At 38.3% G+C, this 18459-nt stretch overlaps 2 protein-coding genes across 2 annotated transcripts in view; both read left to right on the top strand.

Moving 5' to 3' along the window:
* The first annotated feature begins 747 nt into the window (after window positions 1-747).
* The window catches only part of LOC111698553 (DNA-dependent protein kinase catalytic subunit-like), a 20985-nt gene continuing 3273 nt past the window's right edge, over window positions 748-18459 (top strand). The window contains 21 exon segments of the mRNA XM_023468910.1: window positions 748-879; window positions 1251-1364; window positions 1463-1566; window positions 1730-1828; window positions 1946-2076; window positions 2551-2663; window positions 3171-3283; window positions 3445-3512; window positions 4080-4204; window positions 4304-5253; window positions 5449-5982; window positions 6138-6724; window positions 7063-7137; window positions 7525-7626; window positions 8792-8963; window positions 9326-9581; window positions 10027-10231; window positions 10347-11959; window positions 12492-12794; window positions 13107-17532; window positions 17613-18430. Of these exon segments, the coding sequence (XP_023324678.1) occupies window positions 780-879; window positions 1251-1364; window positions 1463-1566; window positions 1730-1828; window positions 1946-2076; window positions 2551-2663; window positions 3171-3283; window positions 3445-3512; window positions 4080-4204; window positions 4304-5253; window positions 5449-5982; window positions 6138-6724; window positions 7063-7137; window positions 7525-7626; window positions 8792-8963; window positions 9326-9581; window positions 10027-10231; window positions 10347-11959; window positions 12492-12794; window positions 13107-17532; window positions 17613-18430 (11008 nt within the window). The 5' untranslated portion in view covers window positions 748-779.
* LOC111698552 (XK-related protein 4) overlaps window positions 14398-18459 on the top strand; it is a 15377-nt gene continuing 11315 nt past the window's right edge. Inside the window, exons 1-2 of the mRNA XM_023468907.1 lie at window positions 14398-14408; window positions 16128-16133. The gene's annotated coding sequence lies outside the window, so the exon portion shown is untranslated. The remainder of the gene's footprint in view (window positions 14409-16127; window positions 16134-18459) is intronic.

Below are 18459 nucleotides of genomic sequence, written 5' to 3'. Positions count from 1 at the left end.
ATTAATTGAGTTCAGAATGTTAGAGTATGTGTTCATTATTTTGACTTCTTGCAGTTGCAACTGAATCCGATAGACCGCGCCACACAATCAAAGTTTTGAATACAAATACAATTTCAGTTAAATTTTATTTGCACTCTTTGGGGTTTATTGACTTAGGATGTAGTTAGGGAAGTCTTAATGAAGCCTCATAGATGATGTTTTGGTTTTAACAATGCATTAAAACTAGCTTAATCATACTTTTATTCGAAAAACCACCAATTTTATTGTCTTAAGGGATTGTAGGCGTAAGTTCAAGTAACATTATAGTAAGTCCTAGTATACGATTTTTGGACCCATCCCCCCCTCATATCAATTTTGTACAAGACCGCTAATTTTCAGCAAAATTATCATTTTTTATTATTTAGGGTTAGGTTATAGGTTTAGACGATTTCTGGGCCGAGCCCTGCGGCTAGTACAGACTGGGGGGCCGGGCGCTGGGCCACATGACCAATTTTATCCATGTGTAACATAAGAGAATCATGCACAATATCAATAAGGGGGTTGGGGACCAAAAATCGTTCTACAGGAAATTACCGTTGAACTCATTTAAGCGGTTTTTATATTTAAGAAATGACTTTAAAATCTGTAAGGGTTTTTGTAAATGATGAAAATAAGCATCTTAATTAGCGGTATCGTTTCTCTTTCGGGATATTTAACCAAAGATACATTTAAAATGAGAAGTGTGAGTCCCTGCATTATTTCAGACGTAAGATGGGATTATTCTAGAACTTCTGGAGAGTATGGAGAGGCTTGAGGAGGATGTTGGTGAGCTATGTGAGCTTCTGAGCCACTTGGAATCATCTCCAGGAGATATTCAAACTCTTAATTCAGCTGAATTATGTAAGTTAAAAGACAGATAAACATGATTTTTCTATAATTGAGGGTGATTTCTTAGAGAAACGTTTTCTGGACCCCACCCCCCGCTCGGCCCCCTAGCCTGTCCTAGCCGCAACGCTCGGTCCAGAAATTGTCTTAACATAACTCTTAAAATATTACTAAATAATAATTATTTTTTATTTATATTGGATATTGGTCATGTACAAACTTGATAGGGGGGGTCAGTCAGTTCTTTAATGCACTGTTTCAAGCTAAACCATGTCAAGCTATTCATTAAATCTGGTCCCATATATTTTTTTCTCTTAGAACCACACATATTCTAAGCACTGAAAATAGCCTAGTTGTCTGTTATATGTCTTAATTTATAATTGTAGTGGCGAGATCTGTGTATGGCTTATTATCTGAACTTAGAACATTAAACGATGATTTTCCCTGGCTCAGTTTTATCGGGACTGACGGACTTTTCCCCAAACTCAAGAAGATTGCAGGTCAATTATTAGATTATGTTTTTTTTTATAAAAAATAGATTTTTTATATTCTTAACCTCTTATAAATATCGTTCTGAATTCTACTTTATCTTATTCAGGAGAGAAAGATTTTGCCAACATTCTGCAGGATGTTCTCCGTCTACTTGTTTTACTCCTGGAGAAGAATCCTGAGCAGTTCAAGCAACACCTCGCAGACTTTCAGGTTCAGAATATTCGAGCATGTTAAAGATGAACATTTATATGTCATCCGGGAAGTTCCCCCTTGACTTTCTATCTATCCTAACCTAACCTTGAATAGTATAATCACGGATTGTAGCTCTTTTTACTCTTGTTATTCTTGTGCTCATAATCAATGATTTCATCAGGTTTTGAGCGATTCTCTGTACTTTATGAACCCTGCTGCAAAGGTGAAGGTCGAGGGACTAAAATTACTTCAATTCTGTATTCCAGGCTTGAAAGATCAGGTTAGGCACTTTTAATAAGATATATTTATACCAAAAATTAGAATAAAAAAATCTTTAAAAACTGTAACTTTGTGTTTACATTTCTAGATCAGCAATGATTTTGTCAAACCTTTTCAGGATGTTTTCGACGCGGAAAAAGTTGCTGATCGATACTTCCGAGAACTGGCTCGTACGTCGAAACTAAGTTCAACGGTGTCGAGTCAGCTCCGTCAAATGTTGGCAAGATTATGTCAGTTCTACCCAGTGAGGTAGGTTTAATGTTTATCATTTTAGTAGATAACAGTTTTCATTTTTATCAAATTCTTTTACTCACTTAAAATGTATTGTCAACGTTGTTGACAATGAAGATTACATGATTCTTTGACGGTTGATAATAATAATAATAATAATAATATGAGTATTCTAACAAGTAATTATATTTGAATATATATCTAATTTTGAATTTGATATTCGTTATCTCTTCAATCAGTGCTGAGGATCCGGATTTGGATCCGTGAAAACATTTTGATCCCCGGGGCCAACTATCAACCGAAACCGAAAATAGGAATCTTAAAAATGTTTATGGCTTAAATCCAGAAATTCCAGATCCAGGATCTGCCTCAAAATTAAATGGATCCTAAATATTGTAATTTCAATTTTATGACCTTCCTTTAGGTTTTATACCATAAGCTACAAATCATATCTCATTTTTTTAATTAACCAAAAATGATTTGATATTCTAGGCTGAAGCCGCTGGCAGACCGAATACTAGTGAACTATATTCAGTTCTTGAAGGGTTGTATCTCTAGTAAATCAGGAATACTTGATCTCACTGTATTAGAAGGAACTCTTATAGGTATAAAACTTACAAAATTAAAAAAAAAATTATAGAAATTTCCATTTAATCCGTTTTTATTTCAAGTTTTAAAATAGATTTTCATGAATAACTTTACTTTCTAACATAAATTAACAAACCGCATCTGTGTAAAATCGAGACCAGGGTTTGAATTTTATGAATTGGAGAGGTTGCTAAACTACCCTCGAATCCGATTCGAATCTGGAATCGGCGATTCAAGATTTGAACCGGTGGTAGGTAGTTCAGCTATCCAGTCCTAAATCATTTAATTCGTTCTCAGGATTGGAATCTGTGGGTCTGTCCTAGTGAACAATTTTTGGACCCCCTCCCCTCTCGTTATCAATTTAGCGCTGCGGCTAGGATGGGCTAGAGGGCCGAGTGCTGCGGCCACGGGTTAGGTTAAGTTAAGACACTTCCTGTCAGACCCATGTACAAAATTGATATGGGGGGGGGTGTCCAAAAATCGTTCTCTAGGAAATTACCGGAATCTGTTGAATATATATTTAGGTTTGGATTTTCTGCTGAACGGAGGGATTCTAGACCCAGAGGATGTAGAGAACCTGGAAACCCTGTATGAGGTTCTCAAGAAGATCTGTCGGATGCCAGACCACGAGGCTCAGGTCAGACAAATTGTAAAAAACGAAATAAAAATTTCACTAAACTTGTAAGAAATAAATTAAATAATTTAGCTGCCCCCCCCCCCTCCCCCCAGCACAAATTCGATGATATTTAAAAAATGGCTTTATTTAAAAATTACGTTGACAGTTTCGTTAATTTGAAGGTGAGTAGAAGAGGATCAATGCGTGCCGGACTAGAACTCTTCTCTGCACATTCCTCACTGTTCTCCAGGTACTAGATTATGTTTTGTTTGTCGACATGGAACTTCGTCTTCTGAAACTTTCAAGTTTGATATGTTAAACTGGGGGGGGGGGGTAGACTTTTATAAAACTTTATTGACGACCTAGTTATCATTTAATGCCAAAGGCTTTCAGCTTAACTTTGGTTTTCATCATGGCGTCAAATGTAGTCATTTATACGGTTAAAAATGCTGTTAGAATATAATAAAATGAAACTAAAGACAGTAATAGTTTTTCTAGTTTTTTTTTAGAAAAGTAAAATGTCAAAAATTTATTCTCTTTTTTTGCTGAAACGTATCGTCTAATGAGATGATTTGGTTTTTTTTGGGTCCTAACCATAATTAAGTCTGGAATTTATCCACGTTACTAAGCTTTTGCCACAAACTTAAATTTTGTAGTTCCTATACCTTTGCAGTTTGATGGTGTAAAACTTAGATATTTCATTGGGTGCCCTTACAGATTTAAACTTTATTTGAATATTGGTCAATTTTGTATTGGACAAGAAAGCTAAGAACTAAAGTGTCTTGAAAATGAACTGAAACCTGAACCCTGTGTGCAGGATTATTCTTGGAGATGTCAAGTTCTGGTTCCTCGAGCTAAGGAAATGGTCCAACTCCAAGAACCCGGATGATCACAAGATCGGTTGGAAATCTTTATCGGCGTTGTTCCGTTCCGTGAGAGAAGGTATCTTCTGTGTTAGAAGGAGGGGGNCAAGGGAATTTATCAAATTATAAAGTAATCAATTTCCAAATAGTTACTTAATTTTAATAATTTAATTTTTAGGTTTATCTGGGATTGATGCTAGCTCCAAGAATATCCCGTTCGTCCTCCAGTTTTTAACTGACCAGTTTCAAACAATTACCCGGAGTAAATATTCGTCCCACAAGGATATAAGCCTTGCTATCCAAGGATACGGAGAGTTTGCTGAACCTCTAGCAAGGTTCCTCTCCGAGGAGAAGTATTTAAACCTTTGTCTGGAGGTTCTCGGGCAGACAGAGCAATTTCATATTGAATCCTCCCAAGAGGAACAAGAGAAATGGAAACTTCAATTCCCAAGTCATCTTAAATCGATCGCAGTGATGATCTCATCCCTCACAACCACCTCCATCAACTTGTCCTTTTCCCTCGAGGTTCTCTCCTTCAACCTCGTGAAGAAGTTCCCAGTGCTACCTCACCAATATCATGGGTTCGCTATCCAGGCTCTGCTCCAGGTATTCCAGTGCACTGCTGTATCTGATACAATGCTGGATAATGTGATCTACCAGACCGTGATAGAATCCTGTTCTCATCCTGCTGTAGGAGAAACACAGATTCTTGATCCAGATGTTCTTACATTCAAGAAATATGTTCCGCTTTGGAACGGGATTCTTCAGTCCGGGAACAATCCTTCCCGTTCCAGAATCCTGGACTCCTTTCTGAGAAGTATATTTTTGATTGTTGATAAACTTGATCTCACGGTTGTCCATGATGGAGAGGATGAAGTCCAACCTGAACCTGAAGAGCAGAGTATGGAGATAAGTCTGACCCAAAGCGATGTCGACGCTGTCCGTTCCGTCCCAATCCCAAGCATGGCTCCGGTATTGGGTAAACGAGCTGCAGTTGTCAAGGATTACACTGTTCTGGTGAATCTGGTGGATATCTGTGTACCAGTTTTAACCAGCTGTCAGGATCTGTTAAAACCTTGGCTCCCAAGGCTCTGGTATAAGATATCCGTCTGGGCCTACGAGCACCAGGTTAATATACTCATTATATTCTTGTTCACAGCTCCTGGATTTTAAATATTTTTCCTTAGCGAACAATTTCCGAAATTGACCACAGAAACAGATTCGGTGGAAATTAAATATTTACCATCTCAGTTTTTGTCAATGTTGCAAACTCTTATATTTTCAAAATGTGTCTGGTTGGTCCTTATCAATGTATTTTTTCAGGACGTGAGTAGTTTCTACAAGTTTGCCAACAAATTGCTGGAGCTCGACCCCGTCAAATACATCGAACCCGACACTGATCTGTTTACTTTAATCCTTCAGTTCCTTCAAGAGCATCTGCAGAAATCATTGAGTTTTGATCAGGTTGAGTTGAGGATATCGGCGTTCAACCTCGTCACAAATATTCCATTGAAGTTCGTCCCCGGACTATTTTCCCTTCTCCCTGACGCTTGGAACCAGATATTTAAACTCTCCTCGAGCATCCCGGAGCTAGCAAACTCAGCCTTGAAGTCAATACATGGTTACCTTGAGACTTTTCCAGAATCAGAGTTGGAACTTATCCTGGAAAAGGTTCTGCCTAATCTCCGAGTCTATCTATCATACCAGCATCAGACCTCAGAGAATGCGGAGATAAAGATGAGGAGACGTCGTGCACCAGTTGTAAAGAGGACCCGGAGAAATCTGAAAGAATCTGAAGGAATTGCGAAGAACTATGAAGAGGAAAATTGTCAGTTAGCGCTGGGAATCCTTGCAAAGGTAAGAAGATCTTATACCTTGCTCCATTGCACAGATTTCCACCCTTTCCATGGATTTTCATTTCTCAAGAGTTCCGTTAAGCAAAAAGTAAGAATTTCGCCATTTGATTCTTTTCCTTAATTTTAAGTTTTTTAACTCTAATTTTTTTTCTGAAGGTTTCCTCTAAGCTGAAGTACCTCAGTCTCCCAACTAAAGAGGAGATAGGACGCGCTGCTGTAGTTTGGGACCAACAGAAACATCTCCTAGTAGAGGTATCTCTACGTGATGTCAACCTCCCCCTCTACCTTGATCTCCTTCTACCTATCACCCTGGACCTTGTTGAGAAGTCGGTTAACCGCAACACCCGGGTTTCCGCTGCGGAGGTCCTTCACGCCACACTCCTCTTCATGATCGGTAAAACGTCTCAGCAGACCGATGATTATGAAAAGAAGTTTCCTATGACGGAATTGTTCCGCCGAGTGTTCCCGGTTATTCTTAAGCTCTGCTCCGATCCAGATTCCGTTATCCAGGGACTTTTCCAGCCTCTCTTCTCTCAGATGATTCACTGGTTTACCAAGGAACGAAAATGTGGGAGTTTGGAAACGAACTGCTTGCTCAAGGTCCTTTTGGATACTGTATGCGAGGATGAAGACGTGTCAAGGAAGCAGGATGCTGCCGGATACATCCAGGAGTTCATGGTTTGGTCAATCAAGCAGTCAGGATCCAGTTCTAAGAATATCAACATTAAAACTGTTCTGTCTAGGTGAAAGTTATTTATTAATGTAGTTTGTAGAACAGTGGTCCCATAAACTCGCAAGTATCAAATCAAACGTATTCTTCAAAAATTGCATTAAACATTATGTATGTATATTGTATAATGTATATTGGATACTTTAAGTAACCCTGAGTGTTACATTTTATTTGATTTCATGAAGCTTTTGCATTTTTTTGCATTTCTATTTTTACATTAAACTAAAGCACACGCGCAATAGATTGGTGCCATTTGCTTAGCCTAGACAGACTCCAGGTCGAAGCTAACACGGTGTTGTATTGGTGCCTGAAGGCGGTCTAGAATTCTTACCTACTTATTTTATTTAAAAGGTTGGAGTATTTATGGAAACATCCTGATATAGGGAAGAGACTGGGAGGTAGTCTGGTGTTTAATAGTATTTATAGGTTAGTAAACATTATATAAAAGATTGATAAAGATGCAACTCAAGGTTTTGTTATGGAGAAGAGGAGTGGATTAGTATTTTAAATCTTAATAAAAATCCCCCCCTCCCCCCTTAACGTCAATAAATCGGAGGTTTGAACAAACAAATGTTTGATGTACTGGGAGGAGGGAAGGGTTTGAGGAGTGAAAATTGACAAATTTTTTCACCTTTATAGATAAATAATTTTGGCCAGGTTATTCATTTGTTTCTAAAACGTATTTTTTCCAATTCATAAATGCCTAAAAAATACTATAATGTATATATATATGGAAAAATTTGATTTTATTCAGTAAGAAGAACTATTTTTCATCAAAATATGAACTAAGCAACAAAGATTTCGTTAATCCAGGATATTCCGCGAGGAGAAGAAGCTTGTGTCTGAACATCTGCTGGTGATCCTCTCCTCCATCTTCACTGCGATCAAGATCTCCCACAACGATCCTCTGTTTTGGTAAGTTTCGTAGTTCTCTCCGGACTGCAGTGTTGACATTCTTTTAAGACGTGAATAACTTAATCCGTTGAACTACAAAAGATACGGATTAGTGATTACATAACTTAATCCGTTGAACTACAAAAGATACGGATTAGTGATTACAAAAGAGAATCTACCAATTGATTTGCTTGTTTTGTCATTAACTTCATTTTAACCATTTCTCTACTTTTATCATGTAAATTTGGACAATTAATCAGGGTGGCCAAAATGTACGGATTGTACGGATTGATTTTTTTTAACCCTAAAATTGTACGGATTGTACGGATTGTACGGATTGTACGGATTTGTTTTCAAATTGTACGGATTGTACGGATTTTATCCTGGAAAATACACCGTTTTTTTTTAAATTTCACTCATTTCAGCCAATTTTTCATGAAAATAAAAAAAAAATTCTCGTCAAAATGAAGTTAGTTTAACTTTGTTTTTCGAAAATTGTACGGATTGTACGGATTTCTTCTGAAAATGTACGGATTTTTGTACGGATGGGTTCAAAAAAGTTTTGGCCACCCTGCAATTTGGTTGTACTTCAGTTCGCAACCTGTAGTGTACTTGTGTTATCTGGTTCCGGACAAATGCTATATTACTAAAGAGAGAATGTCGAAGGAAAGGCTCAAACAAATATCAAAATTTTCCTCATTGGTGTAAGGAATTGAGTCTTTGCCACAAACTCAAATATTCTAATCCCAAGATCTTTGCAATCTGATGGTGTAAACCTTTGATATTTAAAACTTAGATTATTTGATCTTACAGAATTTATAGTTGAAATATCTAAGATTTTCGAATTTGAGTTGAAAAAATATATGGAGTTAGTCAGAGTTAGTGGCAAAGACTCAATTCCTTTGCTCAAAGATAACATACCTACTCGTCATAAAAAAAAATTCTTCCTATTCTGACAATTTTTGCAAAACGCCCGGAACGGTGAGTTTATTAAAGGATTAATGAAAATTGCAGTACGGGCCCCCTTCCATATTCCTTCTCTTAATTATTTAAAGCATGTCGCATAATTCTGGATTACTATTTTTTTTGGAATAGTTTTTTCCCGGAGTCATCTATAAATCTTTTTTGTTTCTTCTAATTGTGCATTAAGTTCTTATTAAACATTCTTATTTTATTTTTTTTTCAGCGGAACTAGCAGTGCTAGTCTTCAGAACTTGGAACACTTGAAACGCATCCTGTTTCACTACCTTCCTCTGTTCCAAACTAACCCTGGAGAAAGACGGATTCCGGTGGGGTTCTCCGGGGGCACCCTTGCACACATTCTCGACTGGTTAATTGATCTAACATTTCTGCAGCTGGTACAGATTTTTTTAAACAATAAAATATTTTTGTGAAATTTTCTTTACAATGATTGAAAGAAATGAGCTCGATTGTTTCTCTTCAATATTACTACTTAAGCTGAAGTTCTCATCTTTCATAAAATATCAAGTTTTATAAAGACATATATATAGAAAAAAGATACGTCCGTGATTACAATGAGAACTAGGAAACTGTGGAATGAATGTCGTCGTTTTTTTTATTTTCCGTACAAAATGTCTGTGAATTTTGTAATTTGCAATTTTTGGAACTATAATATCTTTTTTAGAAATAGTTCATTTCAACAACAATTCCCAAAATTTTTAGTCTGCTCATTCTAGAATTCATGCTTAATTTTCTCCAGACCGAAGCTAGACATGCTGCTATGACCTTATACCACGAAATTTGTCGCCGTACCTCTACCTCCGCTGCTCAGCCAATCCTGGAGAAGTTTGGAACAATCAACAAACTTATTCTCAGGGTTGAGCACGCTCTGACACGAACTGAGGCAGCAGGTTCCATCGTCGAGGTTCCTGGAGGTTCTTCGGGTACCTCAGGACTCAGTCTTAACACACTCATGGAGTTCCAGGCACTGTTCGAGTCCTATAACTGGATCCTAGGAAACTGCTTACATGATAACAAAAAAAAGCAGCCAGTGTGGCTCTTGTCTTTAAAAGAAAGGGGGGGGGGTTACAAGAAAGGGGAGGAGTCGGGCTTTACAAGAAAGGGGAGGGGTCGGGGTTTTACAAGAAAGGGGTGGGTGGGTCGGGGTTTACAAGAAAGGGTGGGGGGTGTCGGATATTTTTTCCAATTTATTTCTTGCAGGTTGGTTGATATTTCTTTAAAATGCTCTTTCTTAGAATATTCCCTAAAAGCTTACTGCAATTTCAGTACATAAAACAGTACAATGAACACATTTCTCTTTTAAAGGTTCTGAAATATATTGAAATCATTATTAATACGCCAACAACCCTATTTTGTAGTTCCTGTGATAATTAAAATTATCTTTGGTTTGAAATTGAAAAAATTAATAATAATAATAATTAATAATAAACGGTTACTCAGGCCAAAACATCTGCAGCATGGATGAACTGGAGAAGATTGAGAACTCGAGGATTAAAGATCTCACCAATCTCTTCATCAAGAAGGTTTACGGGACGGAGGAAATAGAACCTGAAGGGATGGATGAAAGCGGAGCTGAAGGAAAGGATCCACTATCTCCTGGAGAACGAAGACGACTGGAGAAGGAGAAAGGATGCACAATCATTAGGTTTGTTTATAACAGAAACAAAGACTTAAGATAGAAAGAGTTCAACAAAATTTGATAGACATTTTTGAAAAATAATTTTTTTAAAAATTTTCCTCCTTTAAATATAGTTATTTAGGTTGTTTACGTTTCTGACCTCAGTTCTAAAGCTGGAGAAAGGAAGAAACCTCCTCTCCGCACAGAAGGAGTTTGCCGTCCTTCTTACACAAACCATTATGGAACCGGAGAAACTCGGGTTCAACTTGAAATCCAACCAGGACGAAGATCAGTTTGTATCCTGCTATATTGAACTACTGAGAGCAGTTAGATCCTCATGGCCCGAGTATTTTAGTAAGCTGGAGAACTTTTTTACCAAGGTTTATCAAGAGGATGAATTATTTAGCCCCAACCATCTTCTGGTGGGGATTATTGATGGAAACCCCAACATGCATGCTGTCAAGACATACCTACGCCTGACTAAACACAAAATGCTTACTTCACCGTGGAATGGAGTCCAGTTGTTAAACGAACTCCTTTCTAAGCTCCCAGAGAAAACTCTAAATAAGATTTCACCGGATATTTTAAAAAACTTGGAAGTTTTTATTCAAATCATCCTTGTTGATGAATCTGATTCTGAACATATTGCCGCCCGGCTGATGGAAATAATATCCTCGGACCGGGAGAAGGATGTTTGGTTTATTAGAACCTTCTCCATGTTGTGTCACAAACCCATCCTGCTTAACATGCAGACGCTCGTCAGTAAAGGAGTTCAGTCCGGAGATATACTTCAGTCTGTTCAAATGTTAGTCAACATAATACTGAACAGAAAACAACCAGGGTTAGGAAAAGAACTAATTAGCCACGTGATGCAGCATTGGAACTCGGTGAAGGGTAGTATCAACTCCAGGACGGATATTCTCAGAACCATCTTTCTTCTCCGATCTTTATCAAAGGTTGCTGAGTTTAAGGATGAAAACACAAAGCCGGCTGTTTCCTGGTTCTGCAATCTACTCAAGAATCCTAGTATTGAACTGAAAGTAAAGTATAAAGGTTTCCAAATACTCGGATTGATGCTCCAATGTACTGATGGAAATGATATTAAAGATGCATTGCTCTCGTTCAGTTCTCTACATTTCCCAGCAACATCTACTGAGCTTGTACCCAATAGTGCTGCGTACAATCTGTACATGAGTGTATTCAGACAGCTTCTGAGAACCCTTGAGAGTACAAAATCTCCAACCCTTCTCTACTTTATTATATCCATAGCTTGTCGCGAACCTTGTCATGTATGTGAGGATGATATCCAATCTACTTTATCCAACCTGATATCCAGGTCCTCCTCAGACCAGCAGTTCGAGCTCATCACAGTTCCCTACACCATATTTATTGACGACTCCGGGTTGTTCTCAGCTCAGGTCAGGCTGTCTGCAGTCTCCAGGTTTGCTGTTCCCTCTGTCCAAACTAGTTTACCCGCAACAATCCGGAGATTTTTCTCTGAAAATATGGAAAGTTTGCTGCTTAACGTTGGTGTTGAGGTTCTAGGTTCGGAGGAGAAGCGTGCCTCTGTCCTCATCTCAAAAATTGGAACATTTCAACTCTTTGGAGTTCTTTACTCCAGACTTGATCAGAGCACTTTACACAAAGAGTGCGGTATTATTGTAGAGCAAGCTAAAGCAGTTTTTAAGAAACATTCACTCCTCCCACCCCAAAAGGACGGAAAGGATTTGGCCATATATTTACTCCCGTATTTAGGTAAGTTATTATCCCCATTCCCCACATGTAAAAAATTATTGTGGATATTGTAGTTTTTTGGGAGAGGGAAGGGGGGTTCAAAATATGCAAGCATTTAAATATTTGCAAATTGATTTTAAAGTATAATAGATGGTAACTTTTTAAACTCTCCGTACAACTGTATTCTTACGTCATAAGTGTCAAATCAGTGTTTGTGTCCGACAAATAGTTAATTCTAGTGATAATTTTAGACTAAGTGCTTTTCTAACACTGAAATAAGTGCAAATTTATGTGTTCTTTATTTTCTGTTTTACACTTTTTATATAATCTTTTAAAACATGTCAACTAATGTGAGAAAATTTCGTTTCGTTTCCATGTTATATTTGACACTGTGACGTCGTGTATAATTGGTTAATTTCTTTGTTGCCACCTATTGTACTTGATAATCTATTTAAATATTTTGTAAGTAAAATATTTAGAGGGGTTTCTTGATTTGGGATTACAAATTCATATTCAATATTTATTTTCCCACGCAACTTTACCTTTTCTTCAGGGGATTCCAGGCAGAAACTATCTGGGTTGGAAATATCGTCAGAGGTACTGAGACCGCTTTACCGTAAGTACCACTGCGCTAGGCTGAATTGTTGTATTGCCATCACATCCTGTACAAACTTTAACGTCAACGCCTACGATACTTTTATCTTCAGGGAGAATAAGAAAAAGAATCAATTTATCTGGTCTGAAATTATTGATATCTCTCAGCCTATCCATCTAGGCTTGGTCTTGGATAAAGAGTTTTTCAAGAGGAAACACCTAGTCACCGTCCGACAGTCAGACTCGAGCTCTTCTGCTTTAGGGATGGGGTACCACATGTTAATTTATCCCTCCACCCCTACCCATTTTTAAATCAAAGGGTGGGGTTTATATTTTCTTGATGAAACCCCAATTCCCTGGCTGATTAAAAAATAAATTAAAAATAATATTTCCCAAAAATGTTTGAAATTTCAGGGCCAATACTTTACGGGGTTTTATATGGTGGCTCATCTAAAACTTTCACGTTTAACTAAAATTATTATTTAAAGTTTTTTTACTTCGTTTTTAAAATGTGTTGGATTTTATTCAGAAATCATTATTTAAGAAGCAAGAACTAATTGTACCTTTATCCCAGATATTGGTTCTCAGTCTCACTACTTATCAGACTCGAGTCTAAGTCAGGATATCAGTCACTATGATTACACTGCTAGCTTAACCCAAGGAGTAACTATTGAGGTTCGTAAGGATACACCTGAGCTTGTGGAACCTATCAACTACATTGAGATTGAGGAAGATGCCCTTGGTGCTCATCCTTGCATGGCTCAATTGATTGCTGTAGCTGAACACATGACAGCTTGTAATATTTACAGTACACCAACAGAAAACTTTTCAAATACAACACTTCCTTCCTGGATGCAGTCTATCCATGATGTTCTGGTGGAAGGTAGTACTCCAAGAAATGTTAAACTTTTCATGCTCAAGTTTATTTACAACTGTAGCGAGATTTTCCTTCCATTTTGTATTAACTGGTACACACCGATTCTTGAGTGTATTGTAGACGGTACCTTAAGCCCTGAAGGTAAATTAAACTATCTCTCCCTGGACCTTCTCACCATGACACTGTACTGGTCGGAGAAAACAGGAACCGTTCCAACCCAGAACCTGGTTGTCTCCAGAATGCTAACACTGATCATGAAAAATGTGTACCATGAAGAGAAAAGAATATTCAAGGCTAACATTGAGATGATCCGCCTTGTGATTGAGAAGTGGAAAGACTGCTGTGTGGTTTCAGCAAATTTTTCTGTAATTGAAGATTTGTTGGAGGCGAATCAAGGTGATCTTTCTCATTTTGGAGCTTTAAAAGTCCTTGCTGTTTTTCTTGGACAGCAGATGTTTGATCGTGAGCGGTTGGAAACCCCGGGACTTTGCCAAAAAATCTGCCAAACGTTCACCTCTAAGAGAAAGGAGGTGTATCAAGCTGCTGGGGTGGCCACAGGTCTTTATCTTACCACCCTCCGATCTAATCAAAATGTTTTTGACAAAGTTTTAAATATTTTCCTGAAAGCCTTGTCTGACATGTCATTAAACAGTTCTGCAGATACCAGGAGCAGGTTTATCATAATCTTGCATGGTATTCAGCAATCCTACCCACAGATCTTGATTAGTCTGGCCTCCAAGTTCCAATACTCTCTGAAAACCTTGGTTGGGGAAGATCTAAGTCTCTGCCTGGAAATGATGGTATCTCATGCTTCAGAACTTTCTCAACATCCACAGGTCCTACCCACGGAGCTTAACATGATTGGATTGAAAAACTTTCTTCAAAGAAATGATCCTTCAAGTCAAAGTTTGGCACTACAGATATTTAAAAAATGTCACTCTGCTCTTGATGTTGGGGTCAGAAAAGAATACTACGAGCTACTCAAAGATTTTACTTCTAGTAAGTACACAGAACAAAGAAAGCATCTTTATGAGATTTTTAAAGATGGATATCTAGACCCAACTAATGCAGATCTCAAATCATATTGCCTGGAACAACTTATGTTTGGACTAACGGATACAGATGAAGGTTTAAGCGAATTTTGTTCCAATTTTTTTAATCTTGAGTTTTTATCTTCTGGAGACAGTTTGGATAGAATGAGAAATATCCTTCATCAGATGTATTTTCATGAGCATGAATTTGCACTGCTTGCATTCCTGCCAGCCTCAATCTTGAGTTTGGCTGCTTTAAGTCCAAACTACTCAAAAAAAGTATTCTCTGATCCTCTGGATGAATGTCATTTTATTGAATATCATGTTGACACTAACTGGAGAATGCAACACTCTGCATCCCTCATGCCAATGTATGCAGACACTCTGAGCAGCCAATCCCAAGGATCCTCTCAAACTCAGTCCTCGCTTGGAATGCTTAGAGCGACATTGGCAACTATGGAATTCAGTCAAACCCAGGCCCAAGGAAACCTAAACAACAAGACAGTTTTTCCAAACCTTTCTTCAAATGGGACTCCAATGTCAGCAAGGCCTGGCCCTGGATACCGACGATCTACAACTCCAATGAAGGTTGGTAGTCTAGTGGCTGGAAGAAGGTTTACTCAAGAACAAAAGACTGCTGGATACCAAAAATCCACCTTCTCTAAGATAGCTGAGCGTCAGAATGTTAGGAAACGGCAGTTGGAAGAAGACCAGTTAAAAGCTTCAGAAAAAAATGTTACTTTGCTCCGGAGATATAGGAAAGGTGATCTGCCTGATATACAGATACCCTATTCAGATCTTATTGCACCAATTCTTAAACTATGCAAACTGAGCCCTGAGCTATCTAAGGTTCTGTTTAGTGGTGTGATCAAAGGTTTGTTGGACGTCAACGCTGAACTCCTAAATGACGAAGGACTGGAAGAAATCATGGAAATTTTCAACAACATTTTTAATAACACTACTGTTGTAAGCACTGATTTCATTGGATGCCTTATTGATGTTTGCATTCATATGAATCCTAGTGATGTTTTGGATACCAAGAAGATATCCAATATCTGTCTAAGTCCAGGCCTGGAGCAGATTGGTATTCTCTTGCTGGAGAAATATTTAATCTACAGGAAAGATAGCGCATTTGCTGGGATGGCAAAGAAGAAAAAGATAACTTCACAAGATCAAGGTAAAGTTGAATACTTGATCCACCTTAGCGACCTCTATAGAACTGCAGGGGAGCATGAAAATGTTAAAGGGTTGTTCATACAAAATTCTCATGAAATGAATGTTCATGAAGACACAAAGTCCGCCCTAAACTTTGAGGCTAATGGTAATTGGTCTGAAGCCCTGAAGGTTTACAAAAACCTGGTGGAAAACTTGGACCTCCAGGAGAATCATCTGAAACAGGAGGTTGATATTTGGCAGAAAGGATTCTATCAATCTCAATCTAAACTTGGTAAATGGGATGCTGTGCAGACTGCAGTTTCTAAACAGTTCAATAATCTTGATGAAATATGGAATGTATCGCATAAGAGCTCTGTTCTCCAGGCATTCATGTCAAGTTCTATGCACTTATCAGTAACAAAGGATTCCAATGTTCTGGGTTACAACTTTCTTAACAATAGTCTTACGGATAAAACCAAGTCTTCTGTTCTCTCCGGGACCTGTGCATTACAACTAGCTGTTCTATTTGGAGCAAGAGGTAAGTTGTCGGATGGGCTCCGTATATGCAAAGTTGGTAAAGAGTCTAAGCGCCTTCAGTTATTTAGTCAGAATATTTTGCTTAGTGGTGATCCAATCTCTGAACTATTGAATCTGCAAGCATTTTGTGAACTAGAACAATACCTGACTCAGCTTAACCTATCCAATCCAAATAAGATTCTAAAGCTATGGGAGCAGAATGCTCCTGTCTCTAGCACTGATTTAAATGAATGGGATAACATCCTCACCACAAGATGCCTATACAATGAGAAGAGAGAGAAGAAGATGGAGGATGAGGATTCAAATCTATATGAAAAGGCTTTAGGTCGGTGTTATGCCAATCTTGCCCTGTCTGCAGTTTATCAAAAGAATGCACTCTTTGCTCAGCGATGTTTGAAGAAACTAAAACCTTTGATGGATGGTGATGTGGAGTTGGCTCAGATGAGATCTTAAATCATTTCAAAAGTTGCCATTCTGAACTTCACTACTAGAAGTGATTTAACCGCTGTGGATAACTTCTGCTTGTTATTCAAATCTATGAACAGCAGTCAACTGAGTGAAGAAAACCGAAATTTAGCTGTTTGGAATATTCATCAGAGAGATATCAATGAATGTCTGTTCACTATTGTTGATAAAAACTCCCAGTTAACCCCCTCCATTCTCAGAAGACAGATGAAGACAGATCATGACTTGATGTGGTTCTCCAGCAAGTATGGAACTGTATCAGATGATAATTCTGCTCTGAGATCAGTTCTTATGAACCAGGTACTTGAAAACTACCGTGATGCAGCAGAATCTGGAAATGCTTCCCCAGACCAAGGGAAAATGCTTCTTGAAGGATCAACTTTTGCCCACCGTCTTTTGACAGCAGAGGGCAACAGTATTGAATATGGGGAGCTATGTGTGTCATACCATCTGAAGTCCATGAAAGCTGGCTGCTTGGCTGCTAGAGAGTTATTTCCCAGGATTTTAAGCCTTGTCTTGGAAAATGACATTGCTGGAAAAACGTTTGAAGATAACTGGTCCACAGTTCCTTCATGGATGTTCTTGCCATGGAGTAATCAGCTGATCTCATGTCTTCATAATGATGAAATTAGCAAATATTTTACTCCAGTAGTTTCTAAAATGTCAGAGGATTATCCTGCTGCTGTTCTCTACCCCCTGAGATCAGCAGCATCAAACCCAGATTTATCCGACATTGCCATGCCGATATTTTATAAACTGACCGCCAAGCTGGTCGTTTCCTCGGTTCATGATAGTATCTTGCAAGGGTTGGGACTGCTTGTGTTTCCAAGTGTTGCAATCAATGATCTATTAAAATCCTGCAAAGAACTCCAGTCCAATTTCCCATCATATTGGATGCAGAAAGCCAAAGAAGAATACAAGGATTTTAAAGTCAGGTTTGTATTTTCTCTTGCTTAATATTTTTTATCAGCAACTAACTAAAGTTATCAACGATTTAAAAAAATATATTATTTAGGTATCTCTCGAAAGACCCAGATGTTGAAAGTGCGTTTAAGACGCTGGAAAAAACTTTTGGTGCAAAGCTAGATAAAGCGTTTGCTGGGTCAAAACTTCTCCAAGACCTAAAAGAAATCTATAAGGAGGCCGATGCCAAGTTCAGATATCCAAAATTCAATCCATCCCAGTTGAAGACCTTCAGTGCGTTTCTAGCTAATTTCCTGGCCTCGGACCATGTACAGACAGTAGAGGTCCCCGGGCAGTACACAGGGTTCTCACGGCCTGATACAACACGTCACATTACCATCTCCAGCTTTGAACCGGGGCTCAATGTATTCCCTTCTCTCCGGAAACCAATGAAGATTAGTATGCTTGGCAGTGACGGGAACAGATATGGGTTTCTGGTGAAGGCTGGAGAGGATCTCCGTCAGGATCAGAGAATTGAAAACCTCTTTGAAATATGTAATATTTGCCTGGCACATGAGTCTAGTTGTAGGAGCAAGGATTTGAATATTAAAACTTACAAGATTATTCCGCTGACTCCAACCCTGGGCCTTATTGAGTTTGTGCCTAACACTAAACCATTGAAAGATTTAGTTCTGTCTGATCGGAAAGCCGAGACGGAAATCTTAGAAGCAAGAAATGCGTATAAAGTTGGGAAAGAAAATACTTCCGATGATATCCGACGGAAATATGAGAAAGCAGTTGAGTTGGTGGAGAAATATCATCTTAAGAACTCAATTCTAAAGATGAGCTCCAGTATGAACGGGTTCTACTATATCAGGAAGAACTTTATCACGAGCTATGCTGTTCTCTCTGTCATGCAATGGATACTAGGTAATTCTAGCTTCTTTAAAGAATGTAGG

Source organism: Eurytemora carolleeae, unplaced genomic scaffold (genome assembly GCF_000591075.1).
Source record: "Eurytemora carolleeae unplaced genomic scaffold, Eaff_2.0 scaffold287, whole genome shotgun sequence".
NCBI lineage: Eukaryota > Metazoa > Arthropoda > Copepoda > Calanoida > Temoridae > Eurytemora > Eurytemora carolleeae.
This window is presented reverse-complemented; position numbering and strand designations above follow the sequence as displayed.